This window comes from Lepidochelys kempii, chromosome 6 (assembly GCF_965140285.1).
Source record: "Lepidochelys kempii isolate rLepKem1 chromosome 6, rLepKem1.hap1, whole genome shotgun sequence".
Lineage (NCBI taxonomy): Eukaryota > Metazoa > Chordata > Testudines > Cheloniidae > Lepidochelys > Lepidochelys kempii.
This window is the reverse complement of record NC_136385.1, coordinates 31,813,375-31,833,644: the sequence shown is the minus strand read 5'-3', so window position 1 is coordinate 31,833,644 and position 20,270 is coordinate 31,813,375. Positions and strand designations below refer to the sequence as shown.

The following is a 20,270-nucleotide window of genomic DNA, read 5'->3' as shown; positions in this document are numbered from 1 at the left end:
TCCCCTTTAAATTCATCTTTACTTGGTACCTGTAATCTAGCCAAAATACCAACTTTGACTGCAAGCATTTAGCCTGACGACAGCATGAGCATGAGGCTGAGCAGCCAGAGATAACCGCTAGCTGGTCCAAGCAAGAAAATATTCATATTAATGTATGCACTAAGGTTACACCCTTAAGCAGTGGTGAGCTGGAGGGACATGAGGGACAACCGGTTCTAAAAGGGCTTCTAAATTTAACAACCCACCAAAAGTGGTGCCTTAGGCACCAACTCCGTGGGTGCTCCAGGACTGGAGCACCCATGGGGAAAATTTGATGGGTGCAGAGCACCCACCAGCAGCTCCCCACCCTGCACCCGGCCCCAGCTCGTCTCTGCCTCCTGCCCTGAACACGCCGCCCCACTCTGCTTCTCTCCCACCCCCACCCCCCAGGCTTCCCATGAATCAGCTGTTCACGCGGGAAACCAGGGGGGGCTGAAAAGCAAGTGGCGGCTTCGCACTCAGGCCCAGGGAGGCGGAGGCGGAACGGAGGTGAGCTGGGGCAGGGAGATGCGAGGAGGCCCACTCGTGCCACAGCAGGTAACCCGGAGGAGTGGGGGCGCAGGGGAACCGCTCTCTGCCCCAGCTCACCTCTGCCACCCTGGGCCTGAGCGCGAAGCCACTGCCTGCTTCTCAGTCCTCCCAGGCTTTCCGCGTGAACAGCTGATTTGCAGGAAGCCGGGAGGGTGGGCCGAGAAGCAGAGCGGGGCAGTGTGGAGCAGAGGTGAGCTGGGGCTGGGTGCGGGGCCAGGCAGGGAGCTGCTGGTGGATGCTCTGCACCTACCAAATTTTCCCCATGGGTGCTCCAGGACTGGAGCACCCATGGAGTCGGCGCCTAAGGCGCCACTTTTGATGTGATCTGTGGGGGGGAGTGGCTGCTCCCCCTGCTCTCCCCCTAGCTACGCTCCCCCACCCCTAGGAGCCAGAGGGGCCTGCCGGATGCTTCCTGGGAGCTGCCCCAGGTAAGCACCGCCGGGACTCCCCACCTCGACCCCCGGCAGGTCCCTCTGGCTCTTAGGGGTGGGGTGGGGTGGGCACCCACTACGGTGGCCCACGAGACTCTCCTGCCCAGTTCTGAGGGCAGTCAGGGGACAGAGAAGGGGAGTGGATGGGGCAAGGGTCCGGGGGGTAGGGCGTCAAGGAAAGCGGGGGGTTGGATGGGACAGGAGTCCCCGGGGAGCAGGGGTGGGCCACAACCCCCTCGTGGGGTGAGGAGGGAACCGGTTGTTAAGATTTTGGCAGCTCATCACTGTCCTTAAGCTATGTTACAGTTACTCCAGCCCTTGGACGGAGTAAGCCTGTAAAATAAACAGTGGCCCGGATCATATAATGTAATAATTTTGCAATGAAGAAAAATTATTATTTTTTGTATTATGGTAGCAGCTACAGACCACAAGCAATATCAGAGCCCCATTGCACAGGGCACTGTACAAACACAAGTCAGCCCGAAGAGTTTACAATCTAAATAGGTAAAGGAACAGAGATAGGAAAGTGATATACAGAGAGGTAAAGCTTAACCCTCATTTTCAAAAGTGACTTAGGCTCTTGAGAAAATTTTAACCTTGGGTGAATGATTTCTCTTAAATGAAGGGAAGCATTACAAATTTCTACATTCCTTTGTCTCTCTCAGTAGCCCTTAATCTTTCTGTAGAACAAAAGAGAAGAAAGTTATGCCATATTGTAATTTTCACTTGTAAAGTGACCTGAAAAAACAGAGGGGACAATCTTAACATTTCTGCTGAATGGAGCCCTTAGTTTTCTATGTTGGAAAATTTCAGAATACTGCTTAACTGGTATTCTGAACAGATTTAAACAAGTCTTCAAAACAAACTGTTTTCAGTTTTAAATTTTCATATAATATTTCAAAAAATTGGGATTTTTTTGCTAACTGGTTATAAATATTATCAAATAAAAACATGGTAATTTTCTTAACTACTCTTATGATCTTACAGATTTGTTTTAAACTCATTCTGTTCTAGTTATACATCAATTTTCCTCAGTTGAGTTTCTAGGTCTGTATCAATTTTGTTTAAATGGTTTTGTGCTTTTTGCATATTTAGATTGTTTTTATATTAAGTGCCTCACAAATAGAGTACCTATTGTATCAGTAAGAGTTTGTCTAAAATGTTCCAGTAATGATTAGCTATTGTAGTGTACTGTAAGCTTTCAAAATCCACTTTATGCCCTGTAGTATATTAGTTATACAGATGTAGGTGAGTAGGGAAAGAAGAGATTTATATGTCAGTGTCATTTAAACTTTTTTGTAGGTCTGGTAAGCTAATGAAAGCCCCAGACTTTTTTGCTAGTTCTGTTTTTTATGCCACAGGAGAGTTGATTGTTCAGTTGGAAAGAGGGAGAGAGGTGACATCAAAACAGGAAGCAACAAAGAATTATTGTTTGGTTTGAAGGAAAGTGGGATTAGTAAGTCTAGGTCACCGGAGGACAAGAGGAATGCCAACACTAACAAATAATTGTATTGATGCAGGAAGTCAATTATCTTGTTCCAGGATCAAAACAGAACTTGTTTGTTAACATAGTAAAGTTAAATGAAACAAACTTTTTTTTTTAAAGTTTTTTAATGTAGTAACAGACCACATGTTATAAATTCTCAAGCAGCAGACCTCAGCTATTCACAAAACTACCAGAACATACAATCTTCTGCATTTATTTCGTAATATATAGGCAAAAAATATTTGAAACAAAGAGCTAACTTGTCGTCGGTCTAGACTTAGCACATTGGTATTGGTAATGGCATACCGGGTGAGGAAGATACCAGATGGCAGTAGTGGTGGCAGCCGTAATAACAATATTCATAATATATTTTACAGTTACATAGCCCCCTTTGATCCAAAAAGGATCTCAATACACTATCGTAGCATTAATTAATTTTGCCCACAGCACCAATACCGCCACTGATGAAATAAGAATTCTCTCTATTTCAAGATGAGGAACCTGAGGCACAGAGTACTCTGCCTCTCTGGCAGCCAGGCTGGAAGACTATTGACAGTTTTACAAGTTAAACTGACAAGAGCCTTCCCTGAGGGCAGCTAGGAAGCTGAAAATATCTGTTTCCTTCTTCCTCCCCTCCGCCTTTTAAAGCCCTTTCTCTGAAAAATTTCACATTTGTGACATTTGTCCCTCTACAGGGCAACACTTTCCCCAAAAGCATGATCATGTTCACGGAGGGATTCCCCTTTTTCAGCCAGCTCCAATTCCCAGCTCTGGCTCTCAGAACTGTGCTTTAAACACAAGACCATTCTTGTTCCAAGGATTTAAAGAGGCCAAGTGGTATTGTCTGAAACATTCAAATACAATGCAGTTTGCTCAACTATAACAAAGGTAACTTGTTAGACACATGGCAATTAAGGGTATGTCTACACAGCAACTAGATGTCCTCGCCAGCCAACTTGGGCTTGCAGGGCTTGGGCTGCAGGGCTATTTCACTGTTGTATACACTTCTGGGCTTGAGCTGTAGCCTGAGCTCTGGGACCCTCCCACGTTGCAGGGTCCCAGAGGAAGGCTCCAGACCAAGCCCGGAAGTCTACACAGAAATGAAACAGCCCCACAGCCCATGCCCAAGTCAGGGGGCACAGGCATCTAGTTGCTTGGTAAACATACCGCAGTTACAACAAAAATGATTAACAGTGCAAACAGGTTAATGACAATCTGTGAATTTCTCCCACTCTAATCTTAATATGTGTGCATTTAAATTTACATAAAAATTTTAGCAAATTAGCCACCCTAAACATTGCTGCCAGAGATATTCAGTCAAATACTAAGTACAACAGGGAACAATAGCATTTTGAGCATTATCACTCATACAAAACAGCAAACAATCAGAGGAAAACAGTTTGCGATCAGAGCAGTCTGCCACAGGGTGTTCGTTCAAGACAAGAGGTTAGGCACCATCAGCTCTTCCTAAATGACACCAGTTATTCCATCCTGAACGATTACCTGTCCAACAGTTTCTCAGTTGATTTGAAGTCCTAAAAGAGAGACACTATTTCTGAACATGTAATTTAAATTAAGCTTGGAAAAAATAACAGCACAACTTTGATTCCCTCTGAGCGGGCGGCATGCAGTCCCCAGCCCCAACCACTGCACAGGAGATCTGGGAAGCGTGGGCAAGAGCAGGAAGCAGCTTGGGGGCGGAGCCACGCCTGGCTGTTTGGGAAGGCACTGCCTTCCCTAGCCTATGATACCTGCCTCCCATAATGGTTGGCCAGTTGTACATGCGCTCTCTCTGTCTCTCTCTCACACACACACAGACAAAATCTAACATTTAAAAATCAAAACTAATTGACCCATTCTCCCATGGTAACAATACCTTTAGATTAGGCATTGTATGTCACAATACAGGGTAATTGTACCTGTAGTCCCACTCTATCATCCAGCAAGGGCTCCCCCTCTATGGGCCAGCAAGGGTCCACACTCTTGGCTCCAGCACCCCAGCCATCGACTGTCAGTTTAGAGCACAAACCGTTGATGTGGGAGATGCAGGTTCAATTCCCCCCATCTGCCTAATGCGCAGAAATTATTTGAACTTAGGTCTCCCAATTCTCAGGTGAGTGCTTTTACCACTAGGGTAACCACAGCGGAACAACGCCAACAAGAGAGACTGAGATGCCCCTACTCATAGCCCATATATATCCCATAACTCAGTAGTTAGGCTACTTTCCTGAGACGTGGGAGACTCTTTTAAACATCAGACAAAATGTGAAATTGAACTGGGGTCTCCTCACATCCACGGTTAGCATTTTAACCACTGAGCTAAAAGTTTAAAGCAGGCACCCCTACCATCAAGTCCTTCTTGTGAGTTTAGATGTGCTTTTGAGAATGCCTGCCTGATCAGGTCCTCCAATGACTCATTTGAGGATCCTGCTGGGGTTTAGGTGGGAGATACACGTCCAGGTGACTAGGATGAGACAGCAGTGAGAAACTTACATGTTATGAGACCATTAAACAGCAGAAATTTAGGTGCCTAAAAAGTTAGGCAGAAGCTGAGGGGGGGGGGAGGTCACAGGATCCCAGTGGTATCAAAACGTTGGACTTAGGCACTTAAGTCCTTTTGAAGATTTAGCTCAAAGTACATTTGCCTGACCAAAAAAAACCACTGCACACCTGACAAACTTTCTTTTAATACTGACATTTGATAGACATGCTTGATTTGATAAATCTGAGTAGAGTCAGTAGTTTCACTCAATTTACCAGAAACTACACTTCCTGCATTGTATAAAGAGGCTCACTGTGCAATACGGCAACACCTTACTAAATTGAGACATTTGATGTTTATATTACCACATAATCTCTCTCTAAACAAAATGAAAAGCTCAGTGTTGGAATGATTAACATTTTATTTCCAATGTTTACATGGCAATGATTCATAAACCTGTTAAGACATCCTAGGTAGTTATTTAAAAATAGCAGGATGTGGTATCAATCCAGTACAACATGAGAGAAAGGGTATATTTAATCTGTACCTGTGTCAGTTTAGTAATTCCTTTAAAATAATTAAGACCTATTTTTCTATGTCCCTGTCGGAAACTTTTCTGAAAAATAGCCAGTTGATTAATATTAAACAAATGTATAGCTCTCCAGCTCAATAATGGCTTGTGAGCCACCTGTGTGTTGATCGAAACTATCTGCAACTATATAAGGGCTAATGAGAACAACTGAAAAGAAAGGATAAATCCTATCAGTTTCTACCTGGCATTTCAAGGATGAATTTATATGCTCATCAAAACCAAATCAATCCAGAACATAACCCAATTCAACCCACAACATTCAAATGCAAGTCTCTTAATTGTCAATTAACGAAGAGGGCATCCTTAGCCAGTTACTATTTTAAATAAAAAGGAAATATATGCAGAGACAATCCCATTTTACTGTCTGGAACACTCAAGCATATTAACATTGACAGAGTTAAAAACAGTTACTTTTACAAATAAGTAAAGAAAGCCATAATCCATATTCAGCATCATCAGTTCAAACAAACGTATATTGGAGTTTAATGATATCTATTATTCAACAACAGCTGCGCTGCCGTAACAGTGCCACGTTATTCAGTTCTCTTTCTCTCCCATCATAAAAGCACACACACAGGCACCTACTCAGGGGAAGGTTAGCTAATCCAAATGATTACACCTTACTTGGCACACATTTTTGGAAAACTGACATTTGCTGCAGTTGGCATTCTGGACCTGTGTGAATCAATATAAAGCCTGTGAACGCAGGCAATTTGGTACAATACCTCCTGACTCACTATGCCATTCCCCATCATACCTAGACTACATTCCTATCTATATGGAGAGCACAACATTTAATTGGTTACAAAGAATTTCTTGGCAAACCTCACTTATTTTTACAAAACAACAAAATCTGATACTGCAGCATTTTCACCAGCAGCCAGAATTTTTAATGTCCATGAGATGGCTAATTCAGTTTTCCTAAAAGAGTTACAAATATTTAACCCACAGAAAAAAACCTGTATAAATAAAAGCCACAAACAACCTTCTGTTACTGAAACAAAGCAGTTTCAAATTAATCTGTCTACCTTTTAATATAATTAAACCTTCTACTCTTTTGGGCAGAAAACTAAATAGCCTAAGTTTATGTTTCTATATCCCAGGAGTTTTCATGCCATTTTTTGCTGCCATAGTAACCAAATGCAACGGATGAAACAAGCACAAGGCTCTCTCTCCAGGGGTGGTGTATTGGCTTGATCAACTGCGGTTATACAGAATACGAGCAAACAGGCATGATAAAACTCAGGCTTGATTAATTAAAACACAAAAAATGTGCTTGTATTTTGTATTGAAGTATTCTATACCTCAAATCATCATCATTTCATATGCAACTGTACTACTAGTGGAAGTGGAAACTTTTAAAAACATCTAACAAACACAAATATCAGTAGTTCACAACAGATCCAGTTTCAAATATGCAGCTGTTAAAACACCTGCTTCTTATTAGTATGCATGTAAAAATAACTTTTTGAAAATCAGTGCAATATAAAATGAAATATTTAAACAATTCTGAATATTTGCTCTTAGCACTGCTTCACCATAAAAGCTGTTTTAAAACAAAAACTTTTTTTAGATCTAGACTGCTTTAAGTAATATACATTTTTAGTCCTGATTTTAAATTCATGGATTTAAAAGGAGTGTTTTAATGAACTTTAGTCATACTTACTATGCAAACACATAAAAAGGATCTCTGAGGTGAAGTAAAGTAAGAACTTTTAGGTTGCTTGTACTTTTGTCTTAGGTAGTACTTAAATATATTTAAGACAAATTTATATTTTAAAAAGGTCCAACTTCAATAGCACAATGCTCGGTTTCAGAGATGAACTCCATACAAAAAATGTAATTTCAGAGTTTTATTCCTGGGATTGTACTGGGAATACTGTGAAAAACAGAATATTTCTATAGCAAGTGCCACTTCTATGGAATCTTTTTTCTCAGCTACACTCAGAGCAAAATAGGAGGCTTTTGAGATTGGTTCACACTAGAGCTGTACTGAAATTCTGATTCAAATAGGTATTTATCTGAAGTTCCACCAAATGCTGATATTCCATTTCAGACAAACATTTTAATTGAAATCAAGAAGAAGATGAATACTCCACCAGAAAATGAAATCTGAGTACAAAAGACAGTGGTAGTAAAGGGGGCAGGGAAGGTATAAATATGCCAAGCAGACCCCATGGACTGCAGAAGGTAGAATCATAAGAAATCAGTGAGGAAGCTCCTGCACATTTTTTGGGTATTTATTGAGGGTCTGGCACACCATCCCTACAGTATCTATAGATATTAGCTGCATATATATCCTACCCACCAAAACCTCTAATTGTGTGCTTGCTCTGAGTTCTGGGACACATCAAAGGATAATCTGTGGCACTCTGATTCAGAATACTCCAGACTCCATATCAAACCACACATCTGAAATGGAAGAAATGGTAGGCATAACAATGGGTCAAAGGATGAACAGGTAATTTTAGTATGAGGCTAAGCAGGCACTCTGCACCTGTTTTATTTATATCTTTATTTCTGTGTAGTTTTGTTTTTGTTTTTTTAAACCCCTTAAGATAGTGTGAGCGCTACAGGAAATCAACTTTTGGGTGAACAGTAGCTGATTCAAGCTGAATCCAGGTAAAACAAAAGCAATGCTGCTCAAAAAGGGAAAATGCTTTGAAAAACTAGCTGAGACATTATCTCAATCTTCCACTGAAGACATACAACTCCCCATTTGTCATATGGTACAAAGCCTCATGGATCTATTTGACTCCTCACTAAACTTGGATGACCAGGTTGGATTAGTTTCCAAAAACGCCTTCTTTCACCTTTCTGATTGCTAGGATACTTTGTTCCTTCCTCCCAGACAAGGACCTGGCCACAGTAATCTATGCATTTGTCATCTTGAAGATGCATGACTGTATTTGAAGCCGAATGTGATTTCTCTATGGTTAAGGTCACCGTGTGGTTATCAGACGCATGATCAAGTCCCTCCACCAGCTCCAAGTCAAGTTCTGATGTCAGTTTAAGGCTTTGGCCCTAATCTTCAAAGCAATTAATGGATCAAGCACCAGCTACATTAAAGACCGAATTTCAATCTATGAACCACCTTGACAACTGTACTTCTCTGGGATAATGCAGATCAGAATGCACAAGACAAAGCACAAGAGACATAGGTAAAACTTAGCACTCTTGGTCAAGGGGATCTAGGTATGGTACAAGCTTCCAGAGGAGATTATATAAATCCAGAATCTGACCTGTGATGCTGTATGATTGAAGATGACCATTTATATCATTGTTGCTACCACTGTTGCACAATTGCACTAAATTTGATACAAAATCTATCAAGGTGTCAATAGAAAAGTTACAATCTAATATGTTTATCCTGGTTAAATCCATATATCATTATATCTGAAGTTATTAATATTGGCTTTGTATTTGTATCTCAAAAATGTTTCTTCTTGGGGTGACATTCATAAGGTCCTTTACATCCAGTCTCGCCAGCCCATTGTGAATGAACTATTCAAGCTTGATGGGCCATCAGGAAGAATCAACTCTCCATATAGCTGTTCCTTAGGATGCCTCAGACAGCGAGGAGCCAATAGCCACCCCAGTGATTCAGCAAAACATGTAAGGGCATGTGATGTGCAAAGTGACCTCGGACTCCATCTTTGTCAGTAACTTTCCATATACAGGGACTGTGGGCTCTCAGGCGAGGGAGAGGCAGGGTGTTCAGGGGAGCAGGCGGAGCGGAGGTGAGCAAGGGGGGGAGAGTGAAGGAAGTAATGGGGGGGTAGAGGAACTGCTCCCCGCCCCAGCTCACCGCCGTTCCACCACTACCGCCTCCCCCGAGCATGCCGCTGCTCTGCTTCTCCCTCCCTCCCTCCCAGGCTTGCCTCGCGAAACAAGTGCAAGCCTGGGAGGGGAGGGAGGGAGAAGCAGAGCAGCGACGGCGCACTCAGGGGAGTGGGCAGAGGCGAGCTGGTGCAGCAGGGGCACATTTCTAGGGGCGGCATAGCTGGCGCCGGAATGCCGCCCCTAGACATGTGCCGCCCCAAGTACCTGCTTGTTTAGCTGGTGCCTAGAGCCGGCCCTGTGGCAGAAGATATAAAAGACACGTGAGACATCTTCATTTTGCCTCTTTCCTACTCCAGTTCTCTGGACTGCAGATTTGCAACTAAAAGGAGTATTTTGAACTATTAACTGAAGACCTTCCAATCTTTTCGAAGTTACCAGAGAAACTTCTGCAAGCCAGCAGACTATTCCATCACGGCTACAAACTTCATCTAAGGACTTTGTAAGCATTTGTATGTATATGATCTTTTAGCCATTTATAACTCTATTCTTTTCTTTCCTTAATAAGTCTTTAGTTAGTTTTCTAAGGATTGGCTGACAGAGTTATATTTGGGTAAGTTCTGAGATATATATTGAGCTGGGGGTTTGTGTCTGATCCTTTGGAATTAGTAGAACCTCATATATGGTTAACTGGGTTTTTAGTAACCTCTCACTATATTAGACCAATCTGTCTGGATGGAAGTCAAGGGCTGGAATGCCTAAAGGGAACTGTGTTTGACTTCTTGTTAACCAGTGTTAGCAGCAACTAAAAATGCAACCTTCATGGAAACGTGGGACATGCCAACCCGGGCCAACCCTGGACAGCAGGAACTTCCTGTGTGAATGTCCACATCACAATACGCGACTTTCATGTGGAGAATCACGTATCACATTACCTCCTGAAGGGAGGGGATTATACATGCAGGTGTAAGCATCCTGAATTTCAACTTTCTGATGCAGATGTTGATCTGCCAAAGATACAAGATGGGTCTCCATCCCCCGCCCTTTTTGGAGATAAGGAGTTATGAGGAATAGAACTCTCTCCCCTGGTACTGAAGGGGAAATGCTCTCTATTACTCTCTGATGTAGTGGAAAGAGTTTGCCTCCTGTTGAAGAATCAATTGGTGAGAGGGGTCCCCAAATGGCAGGAGGTTTGTATGGAGGGAAGGAGAGGAATTCTATGGAGTACCAATGATGGATAACCAGTGATAGAAAATCAACCTTCTGCTGGTGGCATCTGACTCAGATAATGAAAATAAATATGCATCAGTCTGCACTGCTTTGGACCGTTATCAAGCAGAACCCATCATCGGCATGGACGCATGTCCTCTGGAAGAATGGTTGAAGCATGAAGGGACATACAAATCTTGAGCACATCTGGCACATAAATATCTTGCGACGCTGGCTAAAACAGTGCCATGCAAACCTCTGTTGTCGCTTTCAGGTGACATTGTAAACAAGAAGCAGGCAGCACTATCTCCTGCAAATGTAAACAAACTTGTTTGTCTGAGAGATTGGCTGAACAAGAAATAAGACTGTGTGGACTTGTAGGCTCTAAAATTTTACAAAGCTATATTTTTGAGTGCAGTTATTTTTTGTACATAATTCTACATTTGTAAGTTCAACTTTCATGATAAAGATATTGCACATTATTTATATTAGGTGAATTGAAAAATACTTTTTTTTTGTTTTTTACTGTGCAAATATTTGTAATAAAAATAATATAAATTGAACACTGTACACTTTATATTCTGTGGGATAACTGAAATCAATATACTTGAAAATGTAGAAAACATCCAAAAATATTTAAATAAATGGTATTCCATTATTCTTTAAAAATGCGATGAATCGCAATTAATTTTTTTAATCACTTGACAGCCCTAGTCTATTTATGCAATATGTAAATATGTTCTCATTGTCTTTCAAAGTACTTTGAAAGTAACTCCTATGTGGGTAAAACACATTCCTTTGTCTGATAAAGGCCTGTTTACCAACCACCGTGGCATACCTGGTTTAAACACACTTTAGTCATAATTCTATCATATATACATAGCTCTTAATACTCATTGAGTACATACAATTACAAAAGTCTATTAATGATCAATGAGTTATTATTTTTCAAATGATACCTCAAAGCATATTTTATACACAGATTATTACAATAGTGTATAAGGTGTGAATAAAGGGTGCTTAGCATCACATTTCCACTCTTCCTATGATTTCTAATAAAGAACAGAGAAGTCACTCCCAACACTATTGTGCAAATTATGCCAATCTTGATTGCTCATTTTAAAAAGTCTTCCCATAAGCACCTTCATGTTCCCTCCATTGGTTCCCCATTATGCTATCTCAATATGCTCCTTTGAATCCCTCCTTAAAACTTCTCTGTCATGATGCTTACAAAAAAACCTTGTCAATGGTTAGGCAGTTAGCTTGCTGTGACTCCCATTTTTGATCCTGACCAGTATTGTGCTTGTGCTTCCCCCCATCTGTTTTATCTAATTGTTGTATATTGTCTTATACTTAGATTTCAAGCTCTTCAGACAGACTGTCTGTCATATGTTTGTACAACGCCTAGTACAATGGCACACTGCCTTCCATAATGCAAAAGTCTTAAGACTATCTTAAACAGGTTGCAACAATGTAAGATAACCATAAGTATCTGAAGGCAATCTAAGGTTTTAGATTGATTTAAGCTGGTTTAAGGCCTTAAATCAGAAACTGCAAAGAACATTCCAAAAACCACAATTTAGGGGAACAACAAAGGGGCTAGGTATTTTGCTTGAAAATACGAAGACACAAGTTAAGCAGAAGGAATCTGGTAATGACTCTCCATTTTCAGAACTATCTATTAAGGTCATCTCAGAAGTGACCTAGCTTTGAACCAGTTTGAACTGATTTAAGGACTTGCTGATATTAAGCATGAACTAACTTAAAAGTACCAAACTGATTTCCTTTAGACTCAGCCTGTTTTCTAAATCTCATCAGGGTTTCAATATGAAGTTTCAAACTTCAGCCCGTTTTTCTGTTGCTCTGTCTAAAAATTATGCAGTTACATTTTTTCAATGAAAAACATATTTTTCGGTCCTGCTAATCTTAAAAAAAAAAGAAATACAAATTTTGCCCACATTTTCCTTAAGAATTCATTTTCAGGCAGAGGTCAAGCATGAAAAAAATATTAGCCCAATATTCCAAAAAGTCAGGAGCATCTGAAGACAGAAGATTAGAATGGAAACTGTTTAGTAATTTCACCTATTGTAGACATATAAAGCTCTCACTATACTATTATACCATATTCCTTTAAGGCTGATACTGTATATTTGGCATTTGCTTTACCTTCTAAGGTAGATTCAGCACACTCAAGAAAGTTAATTCCAATTCTAGAGGCATAGTACTAGTTACAGCAGTAAACTTGGGAGGATATCACTTAATTTTTTTCTGTCTCTAAAAAATGGAGGTTATTCACCTGTAACTGCAAGTTCTTTAAGATGGTGGTCCCTATCTGTATTCCACACATGGGCACGCATGCACATCATGCACTCGAATCCAGAGACTCTTAGTTAACAGTGTTTGTTGGCCTGTATATCCACAGTTGCGCTCCTCGTACTACAGACCAGGGGCATAAGAAGCAGCATGGGCCAATGCCTCTACAGTTCCTTTTCATGGCCTGTATATCCACAGTTGCGCTACTTGTACTACAGACCAAGGGCATAAGAGGCAGCATGGGCCAATGCCTCTACAGTTCCTTTTCTTACCCAACTCAAAAAAGACTGGAAGGAGAAGGGAAGCGGGGTGGGTAGTGGAATACAGCTGAGACCACACATCTCAAACAGCTTTTAGCTACAGATACATAACCTCCATTTCTTATTTGAGGCTGGTTGCCATGCGTATTCCACACGTGGGTAACTAACAAGCAGTACTGAGACCAGAGGGGGATGTGAGGATGCAGTCAGTAAAGCCTGAAGAACTGCAATCCCTATAGCTGCATCTGCAGCAGTGGCCTAATCTAGCACATAAAGCTTTGTGAATGTGTGAATGGATCTCCAGGTAGATGCTCTGCATATGTCCATATCTCCTGGAGACATGCTGTGGAGACAGCTTGTGCTTTTGTGGAGTGGACCCTTACTCCTTCCAGGGTAGGCATATACACTAATTGGAAGCAAATAACAATGCAACCAGAAATCTATTTAGAGATGCTCAGAGAAGATATTGCCTGTCCTTGTGACCTTTCTGCTATAGTGACAAATAATCATGGTGATTTTCTGATTGGTTTGGTCCTTTGCAGGTAGAATGCCAGGGCCTATCTGACATCCGGAGAATTAAATCTTTTCCTGTCTACGGAAGCATGGGGTTTTAGGAAGAAAACCAGTAAGTGGACAGGTTGATGGACTTGGAATTCCGAAATTATGCTCGGGAGGAATTTAGGATTAAGACAAAGGAAGACCTTCCCCTTATGAAAAATGATGTATGGTGCATCAGCCATACATGTTCCCATCTCACTCACCCTTCTAGCTGAAATAGCAGCAACTAAAAATGCAACCTTCATGGAAAGGTGGGACATACAGCACGTGGCCAAAGATTCAAATGGTGGTCTGGTAAATACTGACAGGATGAGATTGAGGTCCCATTGAGGTGTAAGGTTGACTACTGGAAGAAAGGTCCTGACTAGGCCCTTTAGGAATCTAACCATTGTTGGCTGGGTAAAAATAGAACCCCCATGTACTGGAGGAAGGAAGGCACTGACTGCTGAGCTAATGGAAACACCTGAGTTCTCCAATGACAGGAGAAAATCTAAAATGACTGAGATATCTTCAGATTCTGAGGAAGACTCATTGTACCTTGCCCAGGCGGAGAAACAGCTCCATTTTAGTTAGGTAGCATTTCCTAATGGAATCTTTCCTGCTCTGAGTGAAAATGGATCCAATGGCTTCTGAAGATGATTATTCTAGTTCTGATGCCTATCCAAAAACCAGGCTGTGAGGTGACGTAGGTCTGGATTGGGGTATCAGATTTTGCCTCTCTCATGAGTTATAAGTTCTGGGACAGGGCAGACCTTGATAAGAGGATCGGTTGACATTCTCAAAACACTCAGGAACCAGAACTGTCTGGATCAGCTGGGTGCTATGAGAACGACCCTGCCCATGTCATAATGGATCTTTCTCAAGACTGTGGTATCAGAGGGATGAAAGGAAAGGCAAATCTGAATTGATCTGCCCATGATAACCTAAAAGCACCACCCTGGGAGTCGTGGCCCATAGCTGCTCTAGACCAATATAGGAGAAGTTTCCTGTTCATTCAGAATGCAAAGAGATCCTATTGCGGTGTACCCCACTGAGTGAGTAACTTGCTCAGGACAGAGTCATATACCTTCCACTCACGCTCTGCAGAAAAATGCTTGCTAAAGTTGTCTGCCAGAGATTCTGAACACCTGATAGGTATGTGACTAGAAGTGTGACATTGTTTCTGATGCACCACTTCCATAGCTGACTGTTTCAAGGCCCAGGGAAAGGGATCTTGCTCCACCCTGCTTGCTTAGATAAAAAGGACCATGATGATATTGTCCAACATTATTTGGCTATTGTGTGAATGTATGAGCAGGAGAAAGGCCCTAAAGGTCAGGCAGTTACAGCAGGTTGATATGCAGCCTGGCCTTCTATAGGGTCCAAGTTTCTTTTATAGTGTGGTTGTTCAGGTGAGTGCCCCATCCCAAAAGGGATGCATCTGTTACAATGGCGGCATTGGGGTAGGAGGGATAAAGAGGACTCTCACTTGTAGTCGTTCTGGGTTTGATCACCAGGTGAGAAAGGCTATGGAATTCTGGAGTCACTCTGGAGTAGACCGGAGAGCCAGGCCTGTAGGCAGTGTAGAAGAAGTCCAGTGAATGGTGTCACAAAAGTACATGAGGTCCTGTGGCCTAGTAGGGAATGACATCCTGTGACCACAGTTTTTGGATTTCAAATTACCTGCTCATTAATTGGATACTTTCTGCTGGGAGGAAAGCTCTTGCTAAAATGGAGTCCATTCTCATGCCAATAAAGCTTACCATCCTTGGGGTGGGGCAGGAGGGGGAGGCACTCAAAAAGGACTTTTCTTTGATTATGCGTACACCCAGCACCACTAGAAGATGGACCAGGAACAAAGTCACCAACCTGATTTTGTGGTTGGAATGACTTGTTAGGAGCCAGTCATCCAAATATGAGAAGACTACGTAGACATGATGTCTCATTTGGGCTGCACAATTGAGAATACCTTTGTGAATACCTATTGCACTATTGCTAGTCTAAAGGGAAGGAATCTGAACTGGTAGTGTTCTTGACCTACCAGAAACCAGAGAAATTTTCCATGGGATAAATGAATATCCACATGAAAACAGGCATCCTTTATGTCAAGAGCTGCAAACCATATTTCCTCCTGTAGAGAGGGAATTATTGATGCTAGTGTAAACATCCTGAATTTTGACTTTCAAATAAAGACGTTGAGTTGTCAAAGGTCCAAAATGGGTCTCCACCTGCTGACCTTTTTGGGACTAAGAAGGATAGTCACTATAACCATTGCCCTTGATACTAAGGTGGTACTTGTTCTACTGCCCTTTGCTGAATGGAAAAAAATGTGTCTCCTGGCAAAGAATCGCCTCCTGAGAGTGGTCCCTGGAGAGGGGCTGGGAAGGGAGATTGGGTTGCGGGTCGGGGGGGAGGAATTTGATGGAAAAACCATGGTGGATGGTTTTTAGAACCCACTTGTCTGTTGTGATTGAGTCCCAATTGTGAATGAAAAGTGAGAGATGGCCCCCAAAGATGGGGGGCCGTATGCTATAAGTCATTGGCATCAATAAATGCAGGTGGTTCTCAACCCAAGTGCCAAAAGTAACCCTTAGTGGATGGATGGGAATGGATGGAGGTCATAGCAGCAAAGGGGACTGAAAATCAAGGTCTTTGAACTCTGTCTCTTAAGTAGAGGCTCAGCTGGAGCAAAGAATGGTCATGAAGGGGGCAGTCTTGACATATACACCTACCTCTGGTGTTTTCTCTTCAGGGTTGGGGTGTAAATTCCCAGGCAGTAGAGGGCTGATCTAGGGAGTCTTTCAACAATTATAGGGACGCAGTTTTCTCACCGAATCTCGCTGAATGGTAAATCCTCTATGGTGTTCAGTGTCTCACTCAGGAACCTTGAAGAGTGAAGCCAAGCCTCACCTCATAACTATATCAGGGGCTAGCCCTTTAGATGCCCACGTCCATAGCATTCACGGAAGCTTGTAGGGAGATTTTTGCCACTAGTCTGCCTTCCTCAATGAAGGTTTGAAATTAGGCTCTGTTCTCTAGGGGAAGTTTGTCCTTAAAGTCTGTCAGTCTGGAGTAGTTATTAAAATCGTATTTCACTAACAAACCTTGACAGTAAGAAATACAGAACTGCAAGCTTGTAGAGGAGAATATCTTTCTTCCTGAAAGGTACCATCTCTCCAAGCCCTTGTCAGATGGGGTTGCTCCAGGGTATTGTAATCTTGCTCCATCAGTGACTACCTGCACCACCAGCAATTTGGGCTCTCGATGAATGAAAAGAAACTCAGCTCCTTTGGCCAGGATAAAATAGCACCTTTCAGATCTTCAAGATGTGGAGGCACAGGAGACTGGGGTATGCCAGACCACCTTGGTTGGTTCCATGATGCCCTCATTTACTGGGAGAGCCATTTTGCTGGGACTCATTGGCTGCAGGATGTCAAGGAGCCGATGCTGGATATCTTGGACTTCTTCCAGTGGATCTGGAGGTCACTGGTATTGCTCTTGGTATGGCCTATGGTCATCCAGTGGAGACAGCGATCGCTTTTTCTAGCAAAGATGAGAGCCCCATCGGTGCCTGTGGATCTAGATCAATTTTCTCTTCATACTCTGATGGATCTGATAGATTCTGTGTGGAACAGGTGCAATAAGACTCATGGACAGATCTGGGATGTCTGTCATATGGATCCTACAGGCCCCAGTATAGCCAGTACAAAGCATCGACTGGTTGAGAGGGACCCCACGGCATCAGGTACCAACAGTCCCTAGGATAATGGTATCTGGAAGGAGGGTGTCTGGATCTCCTTGACTCTGTCAGGATTCATCTCTCTGCAAGGGGATGATGGATTAGCTGGAGTGTCTCACTCATCCCAGTAGGAGACTTGCCCTCGTTATACCAGTGTGGCTGTCAGTGCCAGATGGTGAACATTCTTACCTAAGGGTTCCCATGTTATCGAAGTAGTTTCCATGTAGCAATGTCTCTCAGGAGAACCAGACCCAAAAGGAGAGGAGACTGAGGATAACAGAGGAAGATATCCTCTTGTGAGACATAAGTGTCATGTCCTGGTGTTTGGGGCATTTTGGTGGTTGGGACAGATGACTCCAATATGTTGCAAAATGTTGAGGGTGGACAGTTCTTAGAAGGACAGGCCAGTACTGCAAAAGAGTCAAGTCTACCACTCTTAAATGTAGCTGGTGGATGCCCGTCTTTATGTTTAGGAGAAAGGATCTGTTGATTTTGACTCGTACGTGCTTTACCATTCTGCCCAGGAGTCTTAAGCAGTCCTGAACCCTTCGGATCCATGCACGAAGGCTCACTCAACCTAGACGCAGTTGGAGAGGGGCCTCTTCTTTTAGGAACAGACCTGGATAGGGATCTCTCCTTATTCTTGGGTGAAGCCCTGGATGGTGATTCTTTGGACTCAGAACTCTAGACTCTGCTCCAAAACTCATACTTGGAGGGGTGCTCTTTATCAGTTGATGATGATGTAGAAAGGGATCTTCCTTGGCCTGGATCAGAGTGAGGTCTCATAGCCTTCTCCATAAGGTGTTTCCGCAACTGAAGCTCATGAGTGTCACAGGGGAAATGAGAGGCACATACTGCACTGTGCCAAGATATGTATTTCATCCAGACAGTAGAGGCAGCATTAATGTTTGTCCCCCATGGAAAGGAGCGAGGGCAGTATACACAATTCTTGAACCCCAGGGTTCTAGGCATGGTCCCAGTCCGCAAAGAAGGACTCCCTCAAAGGGGATAAATTAAGCTAACTATACTATACTAAAACTTTAACTATGCTAAATATTAAAGTTATTTACATATACATTTACAAGCTGATAAGAAAGAAGCTAGAGAAATCTGCCGACATAGAAGATTCTGACTCACGCCATGTGGCAGTAAGAAGGAACTAGAGAGGCGTAAGCCTGCACTGCATCTTAGGCCCTTGGTCCAGAGCACCAGGAGGGCAATTGCGTGTGTGTGGGTCAACAGACACTGCTTACTAAGAATCTCCGGACTCGGACACATGGCATACATGCATACCCACCTGTGAAAAACAACAGGGACCAACACTGGAAGAAAAAGCAGGATGTTTTTAAGTGCATCCTCTGTATCTATGTAATATCACTTCTTCATAATGAGAAGTGTTCAAGTAATTGTGATAATACAGTACGTAAGAAAGTACTTTTAAAAGTCTCAGAATGTGTCAAAAACTACTTACTCTTCTTGTAAAATAAATTCAATGTTTTCTGGAGAAATCTGTCCTGTCACAGGATGTCTAAATGTCGTGATCTGCTGGTTATGGCTGAAAGGAGAAAAAAAATGTGATTTAAGTGCTAAGCTTAGTAGAAAATTAGTAGTAGTTAGTTTGTTTTTTTAAAAAAACAGAATTATTTATTTCTACTGATAGGTTATTGTTGCTACCCAAAGATGAATCATATTTCTGTCATGTATTCTAGGACAAATGTTTTCAATTATGGTACTTTCTCAGAGGCTTGTGGAATCTGCAAGTGCCCCACTGCACTAAATGCTAACCAAGCTCATATTTTGAAGCACACAGATTGCAATGCTCAGCAAAAGAGAGCCACTGGTTGAGACAACTTACATTTTAATAGTACCAAATTATTAAACACTAACATAGAAAGGGCACAATCTGATTTACTAAATTCTGTGAAGCTCTCAGAATATGATTTGGCCATAGATTCAATAATTTAGAAACCTACTAGGGACTTTTTAATTTTTAATAAGTTCATTTAGTGAAACTCTTATGGAGGTGCAGCACAATTTGCCATAAGCTTTTTTTGTTATTTAATGGAAACTCGTATCTTAAAGTTTGTCTACTACAAGAATATTAGGCAAAGAAAATAGTTTCTGAAGACAAATTGGCATAGAAAAAAATATCTAATAATCAAAGTCACCATCTCAGTTTGGATTCTGTCATCCAATGTACATGCTCTGATAAAGTTGTATACCTAACAAACATTTTCTGAAGCCTTATGCAAAGTTCAAGTCTACAGCACAAAAATCCGTTAAGTGGTCAAGAAAAATTGAAAACGATTTTTAAATGTTATTGTTTCAAAGGAACAGTAAGGGTAACCTGCAATGCCTTTATGTAGCCTCAGTGTTCCAAAGAAATTCATTTGTAAAATCTATTAATCTATTTTTTAGTAGTTATAAACCAACGATCAGTTACTTATGCTTTGAATTTTTTACATTTTTATTTAACGGTATTTAACTGCACAACATTCAAAATGCCACGTAAATCCAACCAAACATAAAGCATTAATATAAAATAATTTTATACAGGAATAAAATTCAGTAATACAAAAATATGAAAATGTAAACCTATTAAATGATTAACATCTGTATGAGCCAAAAAATGCATTCTAGATGTCTTTGTAATTTTTCTTTAAAAAAAAAAAGAATTTGTTTTTCTTCTCCCATGATACCTAGCCATCTGGTATTCTAAGGTTTGAGGCACCCAGCTACCTGGTATCCCAGGATGCCCCCCAAAATAGATAGAAATGGAATTTATGCAAGCTAGAAGATATCTATTTTAATTAAACAAAAAACCTTCCTAATTTCCATAAAGACAACAGCAAGCCTTCCATACAAAGTGAC

At 41.7% G+C, this 20,270-nt stretch overlaps 1 protein-coding gene across 6 annotated transcripts in view; it reads right to left on the bottom strand.

Annotated features, from left to right (window-relative positions):
- PLEKHA7 (pleckstrin homology domain containing A7) overlaps positions 1-20,270 on the bottom strand; it is a 275,441-nt gene that overhangs the window by 97,191 nt on the left and 157,980 nt on the right. For 5 of the 6 annotated variants that reach the window (XM_073347396.2, XM_073347398.2, XM_078853182.1 and 2 more), the window contains one exon: positions 18,871-18,954. The exons of the other annotated variant lie outside the window; for it this stretch is intronic. In XM_073347396.2, the coding sequence (XP_073203497.1) occupies positions 18,871-18,954 (84 nt within the window). The remainder of the gene's footprint in view (positions 1-18,870; positions 18,955-20,270) is intronic. 6 annotated transcript variants of the gene reach the window in all.